The 25,507-nt window shown below is 32.3% G+C and overlaps 1 protein-coding gene across 1 annotated transcript; it reads left to right on the forward strand.

Annotated features, from left to right (window-relative positions):
- Positions 1–24,722, forward strand: LOC132715144 (macrophage mannose receptor 1-like). The gene is made up of 27 exons (XM_060698118.1): positions 1–277; positions 1,006–1,166; positions 2,747–2,929; positions 3,135–3,276; positions 3,542–3,648; positions 3,881–4,038; positions 4,750–4,866; positions 5,485–5,603; positions 6,090–6,241; positions 6,488–6,702; positions 7,555–7,664; positions 9,535–9,584; positions 10,184–10,351; positions 13,208–13,252; positions 13,498–13,670; positions 14,004–14,068; positions 16,041–16,138; positions 16,308–16,448; positions 17,831–17,944; positions 19,640–19,803; positions 20,351–20,450; positions 20,905–21,137; positions 21,608–21,752; positions 22,243–22,530; positions 23,092–23,262; positions 23,919–24,038; positions 24,310–24,722. Exons 1-27 carry the CDS (start codon positions 129–131, stop codon positions 24,510–24,512), a joined length of 3,891 nt encoding a protein of 1,296 aa, XP_060554101.1. The 5' UTR covers positions 1–128; the 3' UTR covers positions 24,513–24,722.
- The last annotated feature ends 785 nt before the right edge of the window (positions 24,723–25,507 follow it).

Raw genomic sequence — 25,507 nt, forward strand, 5'->3', positions numbered from 1 at the left:
GACAGACATTATTGAGGTCTATCAAAAATCAACTTACCGTGCTGACTTTCAATCTGTTGACCTGTTTGAGATGGGTGTACGAGTGCTGAATCATTTCAGATTTGCTGTGAAAACTAAAAGAGACGCACATGTTTTACTACAGAATAAACGGACAGATTTTACAAGATAGATACATAGTAATTATTGCTGGTTGGGGTGGTGGAAAGTCTGTTATACATTATGCTGGAAAGGGTGTTGAATATTTACAAACTGGATTAGTATCGGCAGATACATTTACGTAAGAATATTATTTTACATTGTGTATAATGTAAACAATTATTAAACTGACTAGCGAAAATGACGAAACTAAGGATGTCTTCTCGTTGCAAATCATTTATTATGTATCACTTTATTTCAATAAAATTGCTTTTCTTAGTCTATGACATTAATGTTTGGTTCATCGAAATATAAATAATTGTGGACTTCAAACCACTTGCCTTAAATTAATTTGTGTTCAAATTTACCTCCAGGGACTATAGATTTTATCATGCGAGGAAGTTATTTAGCTAGTTTACGGTTCACAGGTGGTTCTACTCAGATACTTAGATACTAAAAAAAATCACGGAGGGGCACATGATGTCTTCCTCCACCAGTAAAGCCTCCACCTGTAAAGTTGCTACATGACCAATTCAGTATTAATGCGACGTAAAACCCAAATAAAAAAGAACGTCTTTAAACTTCTTTGGTAACTGGTTATGAAAATATTAAGATTCATTTGATCTTTATAGAGGTTTTTTTAAGGATCAGCCAGTTCTATACAAACACTTTGTGAGACTATTCCTAATTAGATTTTAGATTGCAAATAAGTAAAAGTAGTTGCTTTAAGTTTCCTGTAATCGGGAAAATTTTATATATTACATGTATGTTCAGACATAAAACTTATATGTGAACTCTTTTTGGCGTTTTATATTTTTGTTATAAAAAAAAAGAATCTGAACTGAATTGTTTTCTGATTGTGAATTTCAGCTGGTTTTGGATAACATGGAATTCAAAAAATATTCAAGTTGGAATGTCCGAGGAGGTTGGGAAGAATGTGATCTTAACATACAAAGGTGAAATAATGAAAATAAATTATGTATCCATAGGAACGGACTGGAGTACCGATGCTTATTGGCGTATTCCAAAAGGTTTGAGTGCTTTATGATATAACCTGTTTTGATAAAATCCTTTTTTTTGTTTGGCAGACAAAATTGAGCTTTTGATACAGACATGAGCTGAAAATGACAGTGACCGTCTTGAATAACCAACATATTGCATAATTCACGGGTGACATACACTCTAAAATAATATTGACTATAAAAATTAAATTATTGCCCTTTGCTTTAATTTTGATATCACAGATTTGATTGATATTTTGACGACACTAGCGAGAACACTAATGACACAACCGCCATGTTGATAAATTCAAATATGACCTTGAAATCAACTTCCTTGTACCTCAAAGTAAACAATATTGAATTTGCTTAGACTCTGTAAAATGTAATAGATAGATTATTTTGTCTTCTAGTTGACAAAACGACACTAAAGCCGACATGTGAACTATTCGAATTTTCTGGTTAAAATGGCTTTAAACGTGATTTGAAAATTCTTGAAATTCGATTGAATTGTGGTTACTGTGATATTCATTTACGAATTTGACTCATTTTTAGATGAAACGTCTCTAATAACCCCAGCGACTTGTTGAATTATTCAAATTTTACTTTGACCTTAAAATGACATATACTGCTTTGGTTCAAACTTTTGGACAAAACAACATTTATGATGAAAAACGTAAGTTTGACCTTGGCCTTAAAGAGACAGTGAAAGCTATGATCTAGTTACTAAATTGTGGTTAAAATGCCATCACTTTGTTATTAATGGAAACATTGATAACACCCACATTGTTGTGTCGCCACTACCGAGTAGTGGCGAAATAAAATGCAGTTGTATGTCCGTCTGTACGTCTGTCTGTCTGTGCATTCGTCAAAAAACTTGTCTTGACTACTCCTCAAAAACTCCTGGTAAAATTGCATCTAAACTTTACAGGAATGATCAGAACCAAGTCTAGCTGTGCATCTCATCGACATATTTCGGTTTCATTGTTTTTTCAGAGTTACGGTCCTTGATATTTCAATTTTTAAAATTTGTCCTGACTACTCCTTTCTTCCACTATTTAAATGAAACTTATCAGGATTCATCGGTAGCTATTACATAGGTTTTCCGGTTGAATGATTTTTGGCCAAGTTATGGCTCTTGAATAAAAAAACGCGTTTTGTCCTGTTAATGTTTTTTGTGTATCCTGCTACACAGTAACTGCAAGATGGAATTGGTTATCATGAGGCGACATATGTGATTACTGATTGCTCTTGTGAATTATTTAAGTATGACATTGATCTGAAATTACCTCCTAAACTGTCAGGATGAAATGAGTTAAAACCAACTACAAGAATAGAATGCAATAGATTAACTTTAACAGTATATAGTTTTTTCATTTTTATCTGAAAGGTTATAAATAATTTGCACATTAATTTTATTTACTTTATTTCTCAACATCTCTTTAAAAAACAAGCAATTTCTTTAATATTGGATGCGCATATTTTGATGTAGAAATACCTTAACATAGCAAAGAACTGTAGATATTCAAAACAATACGGCCTATTAGTTTTACCCATAATCAATTACTTTTACATAATGCCATAAAACTTTATTTTTAATATTTATTCTTTAGGTGATCAATACTACGGCTGTCCTGGTAAAGGATGGGTCGGTCACAAAGGCTCTTGTTATCTTGTTGTTCAGGAAGAACGTGACTGGAATGGCGCAAATGATTATTGTCATAAAGAAGTTGCTGAACTTGCAAGTATTAAAGATGAAAATGAGCAGAGTTTTCTCTTTAGTCAACTTCCTCAAGGTTATTACACCTTTATTATTTTTTTTCAAAAGTTATGTATAAACCATAAGAGATAAAATAAAGAAATGATAAAAATTCATAAAAGCTTTAATATAAATAAATCCTTTGTTTTCTTGAATGATATTATTAGTTTTAGTATGTCGATAATGAAATGAAAAACTGTTAAAATTGCACTAATTGATTAATTTTCTATCGTTTTTTATAGGTAGTTATTGTTTCAATAAATTTCACAATAATACGATGTGTGACAAATGGGCAGAGTACGGAGAATGTGAACGGAACCCGGTGTGGATGGCCACAAACTGTCACCTTGCTTGCAAACATTGTATGCACAATTGTAGGGACATGTAAGTAAAGACATCTTTAAATCATTTTTCCATATTTTCTACAGCATAAGAAATTAAATTGTATTTTTGAAGACAAGAAATTTTATTGTTTTGCAAATGTCGGTATGGCGGGTTGTCGGTATGTCAGCTTGTCGGTTGGTCGTTTCCGCTCAATTACCAAGGAACAGTTTGAACTAATTTTGTTATTGAAATTTTTAGCTGTAACAGTTATTTACTCTGAGTAAGTATTATTATGTAATAATAATTGAACATGTAACTGTTTTAGACATCAAAGCTTCAAGTGTTTGGAATGGGCAAAGCAAGGCGAATGTGCACGAAACCCAAAATGGATGCTTAAAAATTGTGCCATGTCATGTGGAGTTTGTCAAGGAGGTATTCTAATTAAACGTTTTTTAACAAGATACTACCCCATTGCTTTTAACTACTGATAAATTTTGATTTTTATACTTATAGATGATTTTTTGTAATTGCTAAAGTAAGAATATTTTACACATTTTTTATAACTAAAACATTAAAATTGAAATGTAAATATTTAACTGCCAGGAGGGTTACAAAAACAGTTCTTTTTATAAGACAAATAAAGCACATATCACATTTTTATAAGCACCGACACGAGGTTACTGGATAGGTCTGCAAAGCACTGGAATGGACCAAAGTTACAGATGGTCAGATCATAGTGAAGTTACATATACGAATTGGAACACTCATCAGCCCCTTTGGTTTAACCTTCGACCTCGAAGCTGCGTCGCCATGTTCATGCAAGTAAGTTTTTCTAAACTCTTTTAATTACAAATTTGAACATAATGTCATAAAATTGTTTTCAATCAACGTACATTTCTGTCGGTTGTTTAATACATGAACTATTGCAACGTTGTCCTTCAAGTGATTGTTATCCGAGACCTCTGTTATTTTTTTCGTTCCGCTTCTAAAACGCAAGTCCGTATAAAATGTGTTAACTTGAAATTAATATTTCACTCAATGTTCCTATATATTTGTTCATTTCTAAAGGAATGCTGTAACAGTTTGCTTTGATATAGCCAATTATCTATGTTACAAAACACGCATCTCGTTTTATTGTCTATTCTCAAAAGACTGTTTTTTTATTTAACACACATTGGTGTCAAAAATTAAATGAATAACGAAATTGGTGTAAAGAGTTGTGTATCAACAGTTTTTGTTATTAAAATGATTCTAAGAGCTGAGCTTCTATTTATTTACATAATTAAACGAAGGAAACATACAGTATATTTATTTCTTTTCTCTACCATAAACTTTTTGTAGTCAATGATTCCGAAAGACCAGAAAATATAACAACACTTAAATTTAGGTGGGGCCAATGTTAACGGCTTCAAGCGCTTACTGCTGTTGTATGATAATGAAATTAAAAAACAATCAGTACACTTTTAGAAACTACAAGTTGAAAAATATCAGAATGTTTAGAAAGGAGACGATTCATTACAAATTTCTTTGAAGAATGGCCAATGGAATGATGGGCAGTGCTCTGATCCTCTCCCAGGATTTATATGTAAACGGTCAAAGATGCTGTTGTCCATAACAACGCAATCACCATTCAAAGAAGGCTGTTCTATGGTATGTAAACAATAATCTTTTAGAACGAAATTATATCAGTATTATTGATTAAATATATACACTTATGTTACAATCAACTTTATTTAGAATTTAAATATATAGATATAACTTTATGATGTTAGGGCATTGAAAGTTATTAATTTATAAATAAATGAAAAAGGAAATTGAATTCTCGGACAAAATAGAAAGTTTATATTTAACAGACAATTACACTAAATGTTCAAAATATTTGGGTCTATGTCTCCTTGTTGAAAAGGACGTTGACTTTGAATCATTTACCCTCATCATTCGCTTGTTCAAATCTGGCAAAAAGGTTTTTATTTTAAACTATTTGATCTTACCAGTAATGGTATGAATGAAGGCCGAACCTGAAAAAAAGAACATTTACATAACAGGTAATGTAGATTATTGAAATAATAAAGACACGTATAGACGGTTTCATTACAACAACATCAATCGTGCAAGAACAGCATGAGTGATCGCTGACAAGGAAGGAGCACGCCTATGTAAACTCACGCCTGAAGTTATTTTTGTGTGCTTCACATGCTCTCCACTGAGTAATCAATTGTTGTATTCTTATGCTATTGGTTTGGAACACAATACTTGTTTTGGTTACAGGAGAATGGGTACGGATATGGAGTGTACTGTTACGTTTATGTAAAGGAACAAAAGAGTTGGGTTGATGCGCAGAAGAACTGCGTTTCCCAAGGAGGTACATTGGCCTTTGTCGGAGATGCGTAAGTAATTATATATCAGTAATAAAATGTAATAAAAGTCGGATAAAAATCATCTCTAGATAAGCGTGAAGAAAGATGTTGGTTCAACTATTTACATCATAATCAAAATCAAAACATCCAAATACAATTCCTTCTATTGGGACATTGTCTTAGAATTTGGAGACATATTACATAGTTGTCACAAGAAGGTGTAAATTTTGTCAAATTGTGAGCTTTCAATACTGAACTAATCAGCTTCAAAGGTAATATTAAAAACTGTTTTTTTTTTACATAATGCGATTTTTAGGCATGTTTTAGTTTACGCTTTTAGTTTACTGTTGCCATGATATAAACAAATTTACCATTGCCTTCATTTATATTGGTGTCATTGTGTGCAATTTGTATGTCTAACAAAAATGTGTAATCTCTTGAATCATGTAAAATTATTTCAAGTTGACATATTTGGCAAACTCATCTCTTTAAGAATTTTTTCTTTACATTTGTCAGGTACATACAGGCGTTTGTTGCTAGTGAACTGCAAAACCAACTACAAGATTATTGGATAGGACTGTCGGTTACAAATGGAAATTGGTCTTGGGATGGATACCAAATGGACGATATCAGGCGGACACTGTTACACTTGGATCGGAATGTAAAAGGTTATAATGTGGATGTCAACCATTGTGTGTTCTGTATTGTTTTAATAATCTATAAAATTGTTAAGCTAGTTTAAGACTGAATTGATATGACTAAATGAACAAATAAAAATCACACTTGATTGAAACAGAAAGTTACAATTTAACTGTATAATGAATACTATGAACTATAATGTGACTTTACTAATAGTTGAGTTACACCTCCTTTTGATGGTGTACTGAAATACAATTTCATTAATCTTTCTAAAGTTGATGAAGTTACAGGCGGCTGTTTTGCAATGTCAGCTAAAAAACCTATCGGATTATGGAAGCTACACACCAACTGTTCTTCTGAATTACCATCAGTATGTCAGGTACCAAGACCTGGATTCACCACCACGACTCCTCCAACAACAGTATCGTCAACTGAACCTCTTCCACCTTGCGAAGAAACCTGGCAATCATATGGGCAATATTGCTACAAGGTAAAGTTTTTGAGGTTAATATTAAAGGCACATTTGTAATTGTTATTAGAGCGAATATACCTGGTAAGACGTTAATGGTAAGATTTTTTTGTGGTATGTTATTTTGTTTTATTCAGCATAATGCAAGCTTTACATTGAACATGTAACGTTGTATACATCTTAAATCTGACGAAACGGAGTGGATAGAATTTTATATAACTTGTATCATGTTAACATACCAAACTTTGCTTATGATCAGGAAATCTAATGAATGGCATTTACTGATCCTTCAGCGTAACTTTTCAACTTCTTTCGGGAGTCAATTTGTCAAACTTTTGGTCTTTAACTATGTTAATCTACAATTTTATTTGGCAATATATGATAAAATAAAATATAATGTTATATATTTGCAATTTCTGTGTATATTACAACGAATTACTTTTTCATCTGTAAATATTTGTACCTGTCTCAGACAGACGATAGATACAGATGAATTGTTTCGGTTTGAATTGACAATTATTTTACAAATATTTTAAAAGGTACAAGGCAGCACTTGTACCTTTTTATTGTTTTGTCACTATGTTTTTTGCATGTGTCATAAATTCAATTTAAATTTTGAAAAACGAGAAAAAAGGTCGAAAATTAAGTATATTTTATAGGTTGATTGAAATAATTTGTTTATAAAGTTTTAAGAAGTTTTAGTAACAATATGAAGTTTTTCTGATACTTTTTCACATATTTTTGTATACCACTGAGTTCTTATGGTGATTTTACGCTAATAAGCAGGCAATTAAATAGCGTTATTTATAACTCTTTTAACAGTTAATTCACAGAAAATAATATTCAGTGTTTTTTTCCTTTCTTTGAATTCAGGTATCTGATGAAAGACAACAATGGCACGTGGCACGAGAGATATGTAAACACTATGGTGGTGCAATGGTCAGAATAAATGATGCTGATGAAAACAATGCTATAACAAGAATGTAAACGTTGTTTTTATATCCATATGCTTAATTGTCCCCGCCTTTTTGAAAAAAGGGATAATCAATTGGTTCTGTCCCTCTGCCCGTCCGTCTGTCCGTCCGTCACATTTTCGTGTCCGGTACATAAGTATGTCATTTACCAAAGGAATTCGAAATAACATGTTTGTTTGTTTGATTGGGGTTTACATCACAACGACACAGTATAGGACATTTGGCGGAAGAAGACCTCAGGTGCCCTTCCGTGCATTATTTCAGGCACGAACGCGCACCTGATTATAACCACCGACGTTCCGTAAGCTAGCTGGATAGGTTCCTCAAATGAAAGAATCCAAAGTCCCTGTCGGGATTCGAACCCACGGCGATGATGGACAAGTGGTTTGAAGTAAACGACCTTAACCACTCGGCCACGGACACCCCTTTCGAAATAACTTGGCACAAATGTTTGTTATGATAAGACAATGCGTCATGCGCAACAACCGAACCCCTACCTTTAAGGTCAAGGTCACACTTGGTAATTTTGGTCAATTTTGTATCTTTTACGGTGTATGTCATGTCCGATCCATAATGTTTAATATCCATGCAGGGATTTTGAATGTATATGGCGCAAATGTTCACAATAATGAGACAATGTGTCAGTCACAAAGCCAGTCGCCAACCTCCAAGGTCAAGATCACAGTTGGAGGCCAAAGATTAACATACTCTTTTACTGGGTATATTTTGTGTTCGGTCTGGTCCATAACTCCTTTATAGATAAAGGGATTTTGAAATTATTTGGCACATATGTTGACAATAATAAGATACTGTGTCATGCGCTAAAAACCAGCCAAGGTCAATATCACAGTTGGAAGTCAATAATTAACATAAGCTGTTATAGGGCATATTTTGTATCCAGTGCATAACTTTCTCATCCATCAAGGGATTTAAAAAATACCTGGCACAAATGTTGACAATAATAAGACGGTGTGTCATGCACAACACCCGGACCCTTTTCTAAAAGGTCAAAGCCACACTAAGTATTCAACGCTAAACATGATCTTCTAAAGGGTAAATTTTGTGTGCAGTCCAAAATTTATTTTATTGTTCATAGGATTTTGAAATTTCTTGGCACAAAAGTTTACAATAATGAGACTAAGTATCATATGCAACATCCACACTTCTACGTTCAAAATCAAGGTCACACTTGGAGGCAAACTCTAAAAATTTTAACCTGAAAGTCCAGATCCATACTTTTGAAATAGCACATAATATTTTCTTAGGCGGGAGACGTTGAAATCTGACAGCTTTATTTTCAGTGAATATGCTGGAATTATTATAGAACATATCTTATAATGGTCAAGTCTTTTTTCCGACTGCTCAAAATACTATGCTTTGATAAGAAAATAGAGAAAAAGGAAATCCCTTAAGAACGTCCAGAACGGCTATATAATATTGATAATGTTGCAGGCTCGGTTTGATTAAGCCTGTTAAAGTTTAACTGGTAGTTACCTTCACCCTCTCTTACCACGGACTTAAGAAGAATTCAACATTTAAACATGAAAATGGCGTAATTGGGAATTAAGAGAAATCTTAGAAAATAAATATGTGAATAGGATTTTTTCACAAGCTTTATTTTTTTATATACACTATAGATATATTGTTTGCTGTCACCTTTTACGTTAGACAACCGAGTCATATATGTACATCTTACCATAACAATAACCTTGCCTTTCGTAAATAAATTTGATTTGTAATATTACCCATTAAATGTTTCATCTTTTAAAAAAAACCCACAAAACATCTTGTATTACTCTTATCCAATAGTAAACATCATTTGATTGTGTTTTTCCCCTATTTTCAATGTTCTATAAGACATATTGTTGTCTTATTTTAGGATTGATCATCACTGTTGGCTTGGTCTGCATGATACTGAAAGTGAAGGTGGTAAGCATTAATATTTCCAAGTAGCATACAAATTTAACTATTATAAACTCTAGCAACTTAGTTGACATTAAATTGCACTGGCGATTTAAGCAATGAATTTGTGTTGTGTGGTTCTGATATTTCAAAGACCATTTTCGACGATAATTAAACTGTTCCAGTGAAATATCCAAGCATTTTCATCAAATTTGCCTTCTTAAGACACAGTGGCTTCTATGTAAAAGAATGTGGTGCTTTTCCTGCATACATTCATATTCTTTATTTTGCTTCGAAACTCATAAGTTTCTCTGTGCTTGTTCCCAAGAGGGGCATAAGCCAAACTGTACAGATCGTCGTTCCGAGGTCAACTTTAGTCACAAAAGTTGTTTACATTAGTCCTTTTAAGCAAAACAGTACAAAACTTGTTTCATATCTGCGCTCTAACGACTTCATTGACACAAAAGTACATAGAATTGAATGTATGGTTGTTTGGCAAACATTTATAAAATTGTTTAAGCACCAAGATTTGAAATTGAAATAAGAAAGTTGTTCAAATCAGAAAGAGAGAGAGAGAGTGGGCTTGCAAATAATCATATTTGTATTTTATTTTTGAAACATTCTAGTGTTTGTTTGGGAAGATGGATCCCCGACTTTGTATACCTTTTGGTACCGTAATGAACCAAACAATGCTGGTGCCGGCGAGGACTGTGCGACTATTTCGCCAGGTGACGGATATTGGAACGATTTAACGTGTTATATAGCTAAACGTTATATTTGCAAAATACCAAGAGGTACGTACGATTTATTTGATAAAGAATAATTCAATTATACACTTACTTATCTAAAAATATTAATTTGCATTTTATTTACAACATAATAATGATTATTTTAAAACATACATTTATCTAAAATGATGCATTATTTAACCATATTTACATTGAACTTCAAAATTTATATGGCGACTTTCCAGCTTTCCTTGTGGAGGAAAACATAAGGTAATACTCCGTGCATAATTTAGGTATGAGTGAGTACCATTGTAGATTAATCAACCTTTTGTAAGCTAGCGTCCACACAAAAGAATCCTAAGTCCCTGGCGGGACTTGAGCACACAGCAGTTAGAGATAAGAAGTTTGAAGTCAGCGACCTAAACCACGCGACCAAGGAGGCTTTGTCCAATTAAAAGTTTCTAGTACACTTCAAATTGAGAGATCCCCACTCTGACCTTTGTATGCCCCCGAAGGAAGGCATTTTTAAGTCGCACCGTCCGTCTGTCTGTCTTATTGTCCGTCTGTCTGCCAGTCAGTGCGTCCCCACTTCATTCGTGTCCGGATTTGTTATACATTGAGGGATTTTAAAGTAACTTGGCACAAATGTCTACCACATCAAGACGATGTGTTGCGTCTAAGAACCACGTCCATACCTGAAAGGTCAAGGTCTTACTATCATTTTGAAGTTCAATTTATCACAATAAGAGTTTATAGGTACACGCATTCTTGTCCGGTCTGTAACTTTGTCATGTATCGAAGGATTTTGAAATAACTTGGCATTAATGTCTACCACACCAAGACGATATGTCGTGACTAAGATCCATGTCCCTACCTTCAAGGTCAAGGTCATATTTATAGTACTCATTCTCTTGAGAAGAGGTTGAAGATAGACATTCATGTCCGAACTGTAACTTTTCATGCATGGAAGGATTTTAAAATAACTTGGCACACATCTCTACCACATCAAAACGATGTGTCGCCGCTAAGGCTCAGGTTCGTCTGCCCGCCCTTGTTTGCCACTAACACAACAATCATGTCTAGACTGTAATTGTTTCATGAATTGAGGGATTTTGAAATAACTTGGCACAAATGTCTATCTCATGACAATATTCTGTTGCGTCCAAGAACCACGTCCCTTCTTTAAAGGTCAAGGTGACACTTATATTTTGAAGGTTCACGCTATCACAATTAGAGATTATAGGAACAATAATACAAAGAACAATATTAAGCAATTAGTTATTTTTATTCTCTGTTCTTTCCATAACACTTGCATGCTTTAGAAACCTTTTTGGGGGCATTCGTCACTTCCGTGACAGCTCTTGTATTTGAATGAATAGATTTAACTACAAATATTTACAATGTGTCCTTTTATTAATAAATATAGTATGGTGAAATTCTTATTGAAATGCACTATTCTAATGATTTGAATTAGACAGATTAGGGTCATCAAGGGATCTATCAATTAAACTGTCAATTGTTTTTCATCATTTTGATGATTAATGTGAGATATTCTATGATGTCAGCTATGTTATGTGTTTAGTTATGTGTAACATAAAGTTATCACTATGACCACTACTTTTTATCATGATTCGTAATTTGAGACATGTTGATTTTTACCAAATTATAAAGATAATTCTTTTAAATTTTTTTGATTACAATTAAACCTGAACTATTGTAGCTACATTGAGATAATGCACATTATTTTGTCTGCATCTCTGTCGTAAATTGCTGTAGCTCTGTTATAAACAACTGTTGGTACATATGATAACAAAAAGACATGTACATTTTTCAAGATTGGTTATTTACCTTTGAATGATGTTTTTTTTTTAAAAAAAAGTTCGTTTAAACAAAAATAACAACAACAAAAAGACAACAGTTTGCTCAAAAGTAATATGTCTCTGAAAATAAGTCTGATACATTTGGTTACAAAAGCAATGATGTTACTTATTACTTAAGAGATCCTTATTTTATATACCATTATAGCATAAAATCGGCTATTTTTCCCTCTTTTGCCCATGTTATAACGGGACCAAAACCATGTGTAAACATAGTCACGCGCTCTTGTTATAGCCCGGTTTTACATATGATATATACAGGGCCCTGTAAACAAACAAACAAAAAAATGACGATTTGGCCAGTTTGCCAAAGAGTAATGCGCTCTTGTTATAATGAAATTATTGATTCGAGGGCCTCAATCGCATAACGGTGGGCATCATTCAAGTAACTATGCCGGAAATCGCCGCTAATCTGGGTTTTCGCCCTTTCTAAGAAACGGAGTTGTTAATGTAAACAAATATCTGTCATTCAGTTTCACCTTCAGACAAGATAACACAAAATGAATATGAGAAAATGTTGTTTTATTGATGTCTTGTGTGCTTGGAAAAAAAACGATTCTGACGTCACTGATCTTTTTTTCTACCGTCAATCTGAAATCATTCTAGGAATTTGAATTTCTGTGGGTCATGTTCTGCCTTGGGTAGAGTAATTTAATGTTTTTTTCTTGAGTTAATAAATGATCAATGTTAAGCTTTGTTAAGTCAATTAAATTTCGAAATTTCGTTCGGTTCTGAGCATTTGATTTTCCTAAGTTGTTGGCCCCGGAAAAATTAAAACGCATACGTAAAACATGTAGAATTGGATAAATACCGTCCAAGCACAAGGATTTAATGTATGGGTTTTGTAAAATTTTATGCAATAATAGCGTCAACGCACATTTATGTCGTATTATAAAGTTATAGAGTCCCTCGGAACTGTTGGAGACCTCGCCCTACCGGGCACCAACCGTTCCTCGGGACCATGCAGACGTTATAATACGGAAAAATGTGCGTTAACTGTATAAAGTCACTTGTTATATATAATCCAATGATATCTGAATTGCAGGAAAAAGCGTAAATAAAGACCCGCCTATGATTAATTCTCTCAAAGGTATGAAATTTTAATTTGTATCATGTTCTGTGTTAAGCATTTTGGTGCTTCATAATGAGGTATTATATTATATTACAAAGACAAAAGTTATTAAACCTTTTAAGAAGTATTAAGTTTAAAATATTGAATTTAAAAAGGCAAATTGTTGCATAGGTGAAAAAAATGTTTCTAAAAATGCTACAATATTTATTCATGTTTGAATTTCCTAAAACACAGTATTGAAATCCATCTTTATACCTTTTAAGCATGTGATGAAAGTAGTCCCGATGACGGATGGAAAGTCTTTGGCGACTATTGTTACTATCTTGGTAATGATGAAACACTAACCTGGCATGAGGCAAATGCAAACTGTTTCAACAAAGGCAGTAATTTAGCCAGCGTTCATTCTGAAGAGGAAAATCGTTTCTTACTGAGCATGGTTTGTATATGAATTATTGATTAATCAGTAATATTAACAACCGGACTTTCCGACTAGGGTCGGGACTTATCGTAATCCACAAGAAACCGATATCGATATGTTTCGACAGTTTTCTTAATACGTATATTTAATATATATTTTATTACGTAAGGTAGTGTTTTTGTGTTTTTGACTGTGACGTCATTCTTTCACTGTCAGTTGTTCTTCAGTTTATTCTAGAGAGCATGCCTATAAAAATTTAGCGTTCGTTACCAAATAAATAAAATTGAATGTACGTATTATGTGTTTTTTGTGTGTTATTTTTTTTATCTAAACAAGCATATCTTGTTGTAGGCTGCACAGGCAAATGATGTGTGTTGGATTGGTTTTAATGACTTAGATCTTGACAATAGATTTAGGTAAGCTGGATATTCAAATTACGAGCTACCTTCCTGATCAATTTTAATTGGTAAAATTAAATTGTTCGAAAGACATCTACTATTTTTATCTAAATTAAGTAGGATAGGTAGGATGAAAATTCCAATGTTGCTCCAATGTTGCTCATTGTTGGTTTCAATTTCTTTCTCATAAAGTCACCAACTTTGGGTATATTCTAAAGATCAATAGAATGAAATCTAATAAAAATCAAATTATAATTTCATGACCTTTTCACATTTATTACAAAAACTCCCAACTATGATATTCAAATATTGACAATTAGAAAAATAATTGAACTATACTACTCATACATGCATTTGGAGTAAATTATGACAATAAGTGATTGTTAGTTTGGTGTTTCAGCTCTGTCAGGCAGTAACAGTGCTAGCTTTTATGATCGTTGTCTGCACGTTTGTCATCAACAATTTTTTCAATTGGCACGTCTTCTCATATGCAAAGCAATGCACAACTGTAACGCAAATCCAGGAGTATTAATAAAATCAGCTTTTTCTTTTCTTATATGACTAATACCGGAAAACGGCACTGTTCCCACAAGAAGCAAATTTCCCAGTTCTTGACTGATAAATTCCCTAAATAAAACTGATTTTTGTACTCAGTTTATTTCGTACTTTGAGTGTTTCACACCTAAACATTATTTTTTTGTACCCAGTTCATTTCGTACTTTAAGTGTTTCACACCTAGACATCTTTTAATATGTAAAACTGTATTATGCATATTTTTTGTCTCCCTGGATAAAAATGTTCCCAATGAATAATGTGCAAAATTCCCAATTTGAGTCAAACCGGAGCATTCTTCCAAATTCATCCAGTACCGGCATCATTTCCATAGCAAGGGAAAAAAACACTGTTACAATTAAGAAAATAATTAAACGGGTAAATATAACAGGATTGGCAAGGGAGTATTTAAGAAATGTTTTGTCTTGTGGCACTGAGTTTCTTTAGTATTTTTAACCAATGAACAAATTATTTCAGTTTATTTACCAACTACATACCTGTTCCAAGCTTGGTGTTCACAACAAAGCATGGCATTTCTTGATTCTTGGATGTTCTATGTGTTTTTCCATAGGCTGCAGAATTCACAAAACAGCAATTTTGACATATGACGTATAAATAACCCGACAGACCTTTTTGAAGTTCGCCTATTATTGTGTTGACTGACTGTGTTACTGGCCCTAAGCGACAATTTTTACAGTACCGTAAATTTTCAAACAGAACCTCCCATTCCACCAATCTTCTTCCAACTTTCCAAGATTCTCCTTCAACACATCTAATCTCCGGTTTAGAATCAGACTTAACACAATAATCGTGGTCGTTCTGCACTTTCTTCTGCCGCCATGCTGTATAATTTCTCTTTGTGAATTGGCCTTTCTTATTGCGTTCCAATGTTTTCGATAGAACGTTGGTCGCGGAAACTAGTTACTTCCGGTTGATTTTTTTCATATTTTTTAAAAATCATTTAATATATTGAGAAATTTGCGCTAAATATATTACTTCAAATAATGACAGATTTTGCACAATTTATATAAAGTACGTAACGCAAATAAATTTCAATATTTTTTCCGAAAGTCACGAACTTACCCGACATCGACCGATCTTTTTAAATTATGGCGGGAAATTATTATAGTCGCACTACCTTAAAGATTGCATTACTATATTCAAAAGATTATGGCACAACCATTTTATAAATCGGTCGAAAACAGTTAACATAAAACCTTGATGTAAAATTGAAATATATATACTACTATATTACATTCATAATTAATCTTTACATATCTACCAAACGGCAAACTAAAAATACCTATACGCTTAATTAAGTAAGCAAAATCAATATCAGATTAGATAAGAATAAAAGCTACTACTTTTATTTTCAAGTAAACAAATCCCTTAAACAAATGTTTTACATGAAGATATAATTTATTGTTATTTTTTTCAGTTGGAGCGATGGATCCGTTGTTGATTTTACACATTGGGCAAGCGGGCAGCCAAATGATATATATGGCGGAGAGAAGTGTGTCCCGATTTACTATGATGGTAATTTATCTATATTATTATTTTAGTTATCTATTGTATAAAATTCATAAGAATGGTATAGAAAATTATTTTCATTTCAGTGGGCAGTTAAATACAAATCTCTTTCTATTTGCAATTTTTCTTGCACAAATGACTTATAATTAACTTACCGGGTAAATTTTTTTTCTAGGATCATGGCACGATTATCCATGTAACGACCGAAAACCGTATCTTTGCATGAAAAGAAAAGATAGTGATACCATGACAACAACAACACCAGCAAAAGTAGTAATAAACGGAGGATGTCCAGAAGGATTCAACCACACATTCGGTATTTTCTACAATAACCACAATAAAAATTGGTATTCAGTATAAAACAAAAAACAAAAACAAAACAAAACAAAACAAAACAAAAAAACAAAACAAAAACAAAAGTCAAACAGAACTTGATTTGTGAGGTCTAAATTTTTAATTTTGAGTCAATGTTTATAACTGTTTCAGGAACTACACTAAGGTTCATAAGATTAGATAAAGTTTACATAGATCAAATTAAGGCACTAAAAACAGAAAGTTATTAAAAATTATCAAGAAATATTCTCAGAAATAACATGAAAATGTTATTTTCGAACCATTCGTAGCTCAATTGAGCGAAAAGCATTGCACCGCGTTTCAAGTTTATGTCATTTTCACAATTAAAATAATCATTTTGAATATTAACGGAGTGAATGTTATCTGAATTTTTGCACACAAGTTATTGGTCTAGACCATCATCAATCAAATGGAATATTAATCTCGAAAAATTAATTCCTGCCCCGTCAAGTTAAGAAACCTTAGTGCAATGAATGTGTTATGGAGCTTTCAAGTATTTAAATGTTGACTGAGACACACATTGTACTAGCATGATATATTCCTTGGTCAAACCATTTGAAATACTTTATGTCTTTAGTCCATAATAATATTTTCATTTATATGATAAGGTTGTGAATGTGGCAAGCTATCATTAAATAAAAGTGAATTGGGGAGTTCTACTTTTTGCAATAAGTTTTGGTACGTGTCAAATTAACACGACACAAACTGCATTAATTTGCTTTAAGTTTTCAAAATTATTCACTTTACCTTTTCAATTATATTTTATGCTTTATTTGATTTTTTTAAATACAATAGTAATTGAATAGAGAAAAACAGAATCCCTAAAGAAAGTCCAACACAACAAAATTGAAAATGTTGCAGGCTTGGTTTGATTGAGCCTGTTCACGGAGGTACTGGAAAGTACAAGTTACCCTCCACGCCCCCTAGCACCGGCTTGAGCAGAATTTAACATTTAACACGAAAATGGTAAAATTTTGAATTTAGAAACATCCGCAGATGTGTTTATACGGCGGTTATCATGGAACCTTCAATTAGACACAGTAGTGCCATTCCATGAAAAGCGGCGTATGGTCCCCAAGTAAAGGAATGCTTTTGCCCTAAACAATAGCTGGAACTAAATAAAATGGTATTTTGAAAGTGGATCTGAGGTTATGAAGCCTGCATGTCGCAGATAAGACGTCAAAAGTCAAATTTAAAAAGCAGGCAACACATCCTAAGGGTGAGTATACAGTATTCAATTAGGAATACTGGAACCACCCAAGTTGAAAATGGCCAACTAGAAGACTAAATTAATTTCTTTCTTAAATTCTTACAAATTTAATTCTTATTTCCTTTATTTTGCAGGCAACAAATGCTTCTACTTCAATTTTGATGAACAAACATACTGGGACCATGCAAAAGATAAATGCGAAATAATACGAGGGCATCTTCCAAGTATTCACTCTGAAAACGAAAAGGGTATGACCGGAGGTTTATTAACGCTGAATCAAAGCGGTTTGGCATTGTCGTCCTACCGTTCACCCTACGTTCTGTCCGATACTTCGTCCGTCTGGCACACATTATCTTAAACATGAAGCTTAAATTATATCAGCTATGCACATAAATCTTCATATGTTTTAACATCTTATAAATGTATAAAGGAGAAATGCATTGCCTTAAAAACCATGACTATCTTTTGCATAATTTAAGTTTTGTTTTCTTTGGAATGTTTACACTGGCTTTTTGACAATGGCATATTTCAAAGTTAAAGAGATATCAACTCAATAAGAATCATATATCTATTTCATGTATTGCCCTAGTGATCGTTATACTTTTCTGATTGAAGCTTAGCTAAGAAGAGGGTTATTTTGTCACATATTGCGTCTCTCATAGACTCACTCTGATAGTAGTAAGCATTTATATTAAAATCCCATATTTATGATGACTTAAATCAAATAATCAGTTCTTATAAGAAATTAGAGCTCTGAATATGACCTTGCTCTTGACAAAAGCAAATGAAGCAGATAAACTTTGCGCATAGCACCATGCTTTATATTAATGGACATTTGTGCTGAATCATATGACAATCATTCTATAAATTAAGAAGTTGTACCTTTGACAATTGACCTAGAGGCCTAATTAATGTGTGCATCATATTTTATCGTTTTCCTTTTGTCATATGAGCCTTTATCACATACCTGTGCCGCTTTTTGGGACTCCGTAAGAATGGTATTGCACGACCGTGCAGATATTTAGACGTTACGTCATTTCCGTCATATAAACATAGCGTTAAGCCGCGCTAAATGGTAGGCTTTACTTTTGGTGCGCCAATAAACATGATTCCTTTTCACTCTTAACTGTCTTTTCTGGATATGTGTTGAATTGAACATTAAATTCGTGTAAGTTCATTACTGAATTTATTGAACTCGTTGAATAAAATAACATTCTGCTAGCCGACTTGCATTTTATAATAAATTCAACTCGTTCAATAAATTCAGTATTGAACTCACACTCGTTCAACATCCTATATTTATTGTACTGGAAAGACTAGTCGCATGCTGGTAAACATCTTGATATAATGTCTCGATTCATGCCTACTAAATAATAAACTCACGTTTTTTTATATGAACTCTGACTTCTATGTGTGACATTGAATATTACACAGGGACCTCAATATTGTGGGCATACACAATGTCTGTCTTTCACGGTGTCCAGTTTGGGCCAACGTGTCACACACAGAACTCGAAAAATTGAAAACACGAAATGAAGACGATGACAAGTAGAAAAACAAAACCACGATGGTAACATGTCGGAGGTACAATGATGAAATATTGAACGTACGTTGGTGAAAATCTAAAAAACGAACCCACGAGGGTAAAAACTCTACACGTTTTCACCATCATTCTTCCGACTTTTCATCATCATGGTTTCGTATTTCGACTTTTTATCATCGTAGTTACATATCGCCTACCAAATTATTCGTGCCCCTGTACTTTGAGTTTCTGTGCTTGAAGGTTGCGACTGTTCATACACTTTGAGTTGTCATAATGTTTCTACTTAATATATGTTATTTGAAGTCTCTGATGTTCACATGTAACCACGCGATCGCTTTTATGTTTCATGTTCTAAACTTTTAAAACCGTCAATACCTGCTGTTTTCTTTCTCTTTTTCAGATTTTATAGCTCTGCACGTTAATGGAGTATCTTCTTCAGTCTGGTTAGGAATGCAGGATTTAGATACTGACGGTCATTTTGATTGGAGAGATAATTCGCCCCTGGACTATTCAAACTGGGCACCAAATGAACCATCTAGCAATCACTACGATGCCTACGCAAATGTAATTTTATGGGTTTATTTATTTATTATTAATGCTTTTGATTCTGTTTTAGTTTTGTGGAACACATCATAGTCTCAATCAAATTTGAAAGTGGCCACTTTTTATTTCAATTATATCATTTCAAGGACAGTTCCAGTCGAAAATATATCAAATTGCATTTTTGTTGCTTAAAGTTCCCTTCTGAAAAATGAACGTTTCAAATTAAAGCGCACCTTTTAAAGTAATAGAACACGATTTCAAATTGTTAAAAACCAACAACAAAAACAACAACAACCCCTCCCCCCAAAATAAATAAATAATAAGATAAAGGCTAGTTAAGTGGACATTATATCATTTATGATCTGTTGATAACTTACAGATGAAATGTTGACAGATGTTGGATTTTCTAGCTTAGATTATTTTATTCTTACTTTGAAATTAATTCATTTTGTGATATTTTTTCATTTTATAATTTTAAAAGAGACAGGCTGAATATTTGTTAGCAAAAAATTATATATCATACCACGGATAATGTGTGTTTCAAAAAGTATAATATATTGTTTAAAAGGAGCTATGTGTTGAAATGTGGACAGATGCTGGTAATCTTGGTTTATGGAATGACGTAAAATGCTCTGTTAGTAGAGGATTTCTGTGTTCAACATTTAAAGGTTTTCAAGTCTTTTTTTATATAAAGCATGTAATTGTTAATGAAAAGAAATCGTTTTAAACATGTTGCCTAAGTCATGTAATATCATGTCAAATTCTTCGTAATAAATGTTACGGGGCAACGTGCAAGAAGGCTCAAAATCCAGGGCATGGTGATGGAAAATTAGTTGACAGTTTCATTTATTATAACAAAATAGTTTTAAAGAAGCGGAACGTACTTCCTGACAAAAATGTGTCGGTGAAATCTAGTATATTATATAAGTCGTTAGTTTACAGGTTCTATACAAAGTCAGTTTAAACAAAAAAAGTATGAACTCCTATGTCTTACATAATATTTGTACGCTAATTTGAAAAAAGTGTCTTGAAATCAATAGCCATTAGATGTTGAAGACTTATTTTGATAGATATATAAACGAATTGCGAATACAACATAACTGTATTTTGTTTATGTTTTAGACCCTTCAATACCCATTCTGAGTGTATGTCCTGACGGGTATGTTTTACTGAAACAGATATGCTATAAGTTGATAACTGCAACACAGTCTTGGAACCAAAGTTTGCAGTCATGCTCAATTGATGGTGCCCAAATGATTTCAATTGTGAATCCAGTTGATTTCCTCGTGTTAAAGGTGTTGTTAGGCTCCGTCGACCTGACGACTGAAGTTTGGGTTGGGGGAACTTTAAACGACGTAAGACTTTTCGTAATTAATTTTTGAAAGTTATTTTTATTGTTTACCCTAAACCAGCAAGGGTTCTTAAAACTTTTACAATTATTAAATTTAAGGTTATCAAATCGTAAGTTTGATGTTGACCAGTTATCTGTATAGAGCTTGGCCAGACTTCAAGGTGGTCTGATTATATTCTTGTGACAAAAACTAATCATTTTAGGTTTTCGTTTTATGTCGAAACAAGCTCAAATATAACTTACATTTTAATATATAGAAAAAGCCTATTAAATTAAATTTAGTCATACTCACACTGTTTTATCCAACAATGTTATTTTTAAAATTCTTTATAAGTATTCTTGATAAACTATTACAGAAAGCATGCAATAAACAAAATACGAAATCAATATTTTTAGACTGTTGATAAATAATCTGATTATTTTTTTCTCAAACGCATCTCTTATCATTCTTTGCTAATATTTTACAATTTATAGAACAATTTGCAATGGAATGATGGATCGAGTTCAACTGTATCTGTGCGAACTTCGATACCCACAGGATGTCTTTATAGCCAGAGAAATATCTTGTCAAGTGCTGAATGCAGCGAAAACCATGCAGTTATTTGTAAAATAGATAACAGTAAGATTCATTAACTTGTATTCTTGTTGGAAAAAGAATCCCAATTTTCTCAATCAAAACACTAAGATTTCAAAGCTCCTCACTGGTTTGTTAATTCTCGTTAAAAACTTACAATTAGTTTGTGTAGAAAGCAACGTTGTCTTATCAATTGATATTTTATTGAATATTTCCATCTTATAATCATAGGCATGCATAATTTTTAAATGATTTTAAGGACGACTGCACCTTCTTTGCAAACATTGTTTGAGCCGTCAGTGAACATGCTGATACTATCTTCATGTTCTTCTTTGAATTTTAAAAAATACATCAACAAAAGAAAGAAAAAACAAAACAAAAAACAAAAAAAACAACAACAAAAAAACAAACAAAGGAACCTTCGATAAAAAATAAAGCAGTTTAGAAAACCTTAAAAAATACCCCAAAAAGTTGATTATGACCAGAAGTTTTATACTTATATAAAGAAGTTGTGTATACATCATTATTCTTTCAGGTATAAGTACAACCTCTTCCACTACAGTTGTTACAACCGTAACTGATCCTTATACTTACTCATGCCGTGATAAATCTTGGATACTCTACAAAAACAACTGCTATACAACTGTTCTAGAATTAACCAGTTTTCCATACACAAAATGTTCCGATTACGGCATGGCCCTTGCCAGTATAAAAAGCGCAGACGAAGAGTACAACATAACGACGCAAATATTACAAAGATATTCATCGGAAAGATATCACGGCCATTATCCTTATTTTTGGATTGGGCTTACATTGCTAACAGGTAAAATTTTTGCTCTCGTATTTAATATACTTGCTTGGTAAATTGCTTTTAAAACACATAATGTCCCTTTCCGAGTGGATAATTTTTAATATACATGTATGTATAATTCTATAAAAAAGTTATAACTACACGTGGGAACGAAACATGAGAAATAAATTCAAAGAAAGAGAAAAAGAGAAACGTAAATACTTGTGTGTGTTTTATTCAAAAGATAATAGACAATAACATAGAATAAATGTGAGACGTCGGCATTCGGGTTTTAAAATATGAAATGTTATAATTGTTAAGATCAGAAATAATATGTTAGTGTTGTCTTAATCTAAATCTTGTAGTATTTTTCTGGTCCTTCAGATCGTTGTTTGTAGCACTTTTTGTGTTGAAGTGCTAAATTCGGTGCAAGGAGAATGAGAGATGTTGCATATTTCCATATCCTTTTTCAACAGACTTAATCAAACATGGTCTGCCTTTTTTCACGTATTTAAGTTGTGTTCATTTAACATCGAATGGATCTTCCTTTCCCAGGATTTTGATCATATATACCGGAGTGTTTTATAATTTTAGGGAATGAGCCAGGAGATACGTGGACAGATGACAGCAAAGTTGTTTACTCTAACTTTGACAAGGATGACAATAACAAAAGACAGGGTTGTGTGTATATGGTGTTATATACACAACAGTGGCGAGTAGGGTCCTGTATGGATAAACATTTTTATATTTGTAAAAGACCTGCAGGTAATATTTTAATGCAAATTTCATTATCACCTTGCAAAGAATATAATAAAACATAAAGAATATAATAAATAAGACAAAATAATTAACACAAGGAATATGATTAATACAAACAAAACGTGTATTTATTAGAAAGGATATATTGAACGCAAATGATAAAATTAACACAAATACATATCATAATAAACTCTTCATTCTTGAATATTAATTGTTATTAAGACTTAATAATACGGCGTATTAAAATCTTTTTATTCCCGTTTGTTAATTACAAAATAATAACGTCATCGTATAGCCATAGATAAAAGGTTAGTGCTTGTTTTAGTATAAAAGTCTTGTTAATTTAATTAATATAACATTTTAATGTAGAATATAGCCACACTTTGTATACGTTGATTTGGGACTCTAAGGGAAAACTTACTCTACGGATTTATATGCAAAGCTAATCAACCAATCAATCAAGCAAAATATCAGCCATTATTTAATTTAGAGGCTTTAAGATTATATACACATAAAATGTCACAATAAAAACTGAATTTTGTAATGTTAATATTACCACTCCCTTTGTAATAGTGTTTTATCCTTAAGGTCTTTAATATTCTAAATGTTTTTTGGACAAGATATCCATTTTCTCTTTCGTAAAATTATCCTATGTATTTCAGATATCGCTGCTGTCCGGTTAAGAACAAGTCGAGCAGAAAATTCAACAGTATCGTCAACGCTAACAACAACAACACAGTTTAAATTGCCACACATTCATCGAAGTAGTAAAATGAACCGAGGTTTCTATATATTCATTATAACATTTTTACTTTTGTAAAAGTTATAGATGTAATCAAACGTTTTATTTTTTTCATTTCTTTCAGTATTATGATTGGAAATTTGTATGAGTATTGTATCTCACAAATGAAATAAAAATGGTAAACTTTAAATCTTACTGTATTTGGAATTTACTTTATTTTTTTATAAGAACCTTTTTACAACTTATTTATATGCTTTTCAAATGCAACTGTACGGACATTGTTAAACTGATCAATTCATTTGTGATTTCAGTTGCAGACGATTCTGGTTTAACTGGGGGACAGATCGCTGGCATCATTATAGGTGTAATTGGCCTATTAGTGATCATTGGAAGCGTCGTGTACATCATAAAGTCATGGACATTCAAGAAAACCCCATACAATTTTCCATCACCATCACTTGGATTTGATAATGCATTGTTCCATAAAAATCAGGAGAGTGTTGACATAAATTAAGATGTATTACTTTGAGACGAACATCAAAGATAAATGAGAACTTTTTAAATTGAGAGAGTGTTAAAATTGAGCGTATTTATAATATAATGAGTGACAGGTCGAGAGAGACTTTTTTGTTTATGTTATATTTAAATAGAATAAAGTCAAGTGAATGATTGTGTGAGAAAGATTATTATATCTTATCGTAATAAATTTATCATACACTACAAATTGTTTTCTTTGTTTTTTTAAAGAATATTTCATTTTTTAAATAATTTACTTCTAACTATAACTTAATAGACTGAGATATTCTGATTTGTTAAGATTGTAAAGAAAATATAAAAGAATAGTCAGGTTTACAATTGGCTAAAGAGAATTATTTGATAGTTTGATGGTGTAGAACTTATCATAAATTGTACAAAAACAAATTGCTTTTATGTAATCTCTTCTTAATTTGCCAAAATTGACTTGGTTTAGATAACTCGAATAGTACAATAGCGTAACTATTTGGCAAGGAAACATTATTTCATAGATACGCTTATATTAATATGTGTAAAGAATTAAATTTGACATTTATTTTTAGTAACTGTCATATATTATTTTTTTTATTAATGATGAAAAATAAAAATGGCAGAGAAAGACTTTTAAAATTCCCTTTCAAAGAATGTGGGTATATTGTTTTGTTAATCATTTTCATAATGATTATAGAGATTTCGATAGAACTGAGAACATATTTCATTAGTTTTACAACCAAATACTTTACTCCAAAAATTTAACATTTTACAAATAATATCAATTTCAATGTGGGGGAAAGCATCTACAACTCCTAAAACAGAAGGATGCGACATTTTGACTTTAAATATATATTTATAACACTTTATTTGCATTTTAGGAATTATAAAATTATTTTCATATCTCAACACTTTCAATATATGCAATAGTATTGGCCTACCAAACCGAGCTTGCAAAATTTTCAATTTTGTCTTTTTTAGGCGTTCTTTAGGGATTCCGTTTTT

Source organism: Ruditapes philippinarum, unplaced genomic scaffold (genome assembly GCF_026571515.1).
Source record: "Ruditapes philippinarum isolate M1 unplaced genomic scaffold, ASM2657151v2 ctg3537_1_1_1_1, whole genome shotgun sequence".
NCBI lineage: Eukaryota > Metazoa > Mollusca > Bivalvia > Venerida > Veneridae > Ruditapes > Ruditapes philippinarum.

What these genes read in the sequence shown, in the direction of transcription:
- LOC132715144 (XM_060698118.1), top strand. Translation starts at nt 129, where the DNA reads ATGTTTTACTACAGAATAAACGGACAGATTTTACAAGATAGATACATA. An exon ending in GTATCGGCAGATACATTTAC is followed by an intron (nt 278 to 1,005) that starts GTAAGAATATTA and finishes TGTGAATTTCAG; the next exon opens with CTGGTTTTGGATAACATGGA. An exon ending in TTATTGGCGTATTCCAAAAG is followed by an intron (nt 1,167 to 2,746) that starts GTTTGAGTGCTT and finishes TTTATTCTTTAG; the next exon opens with GTGATCAATACTACGGCTGT.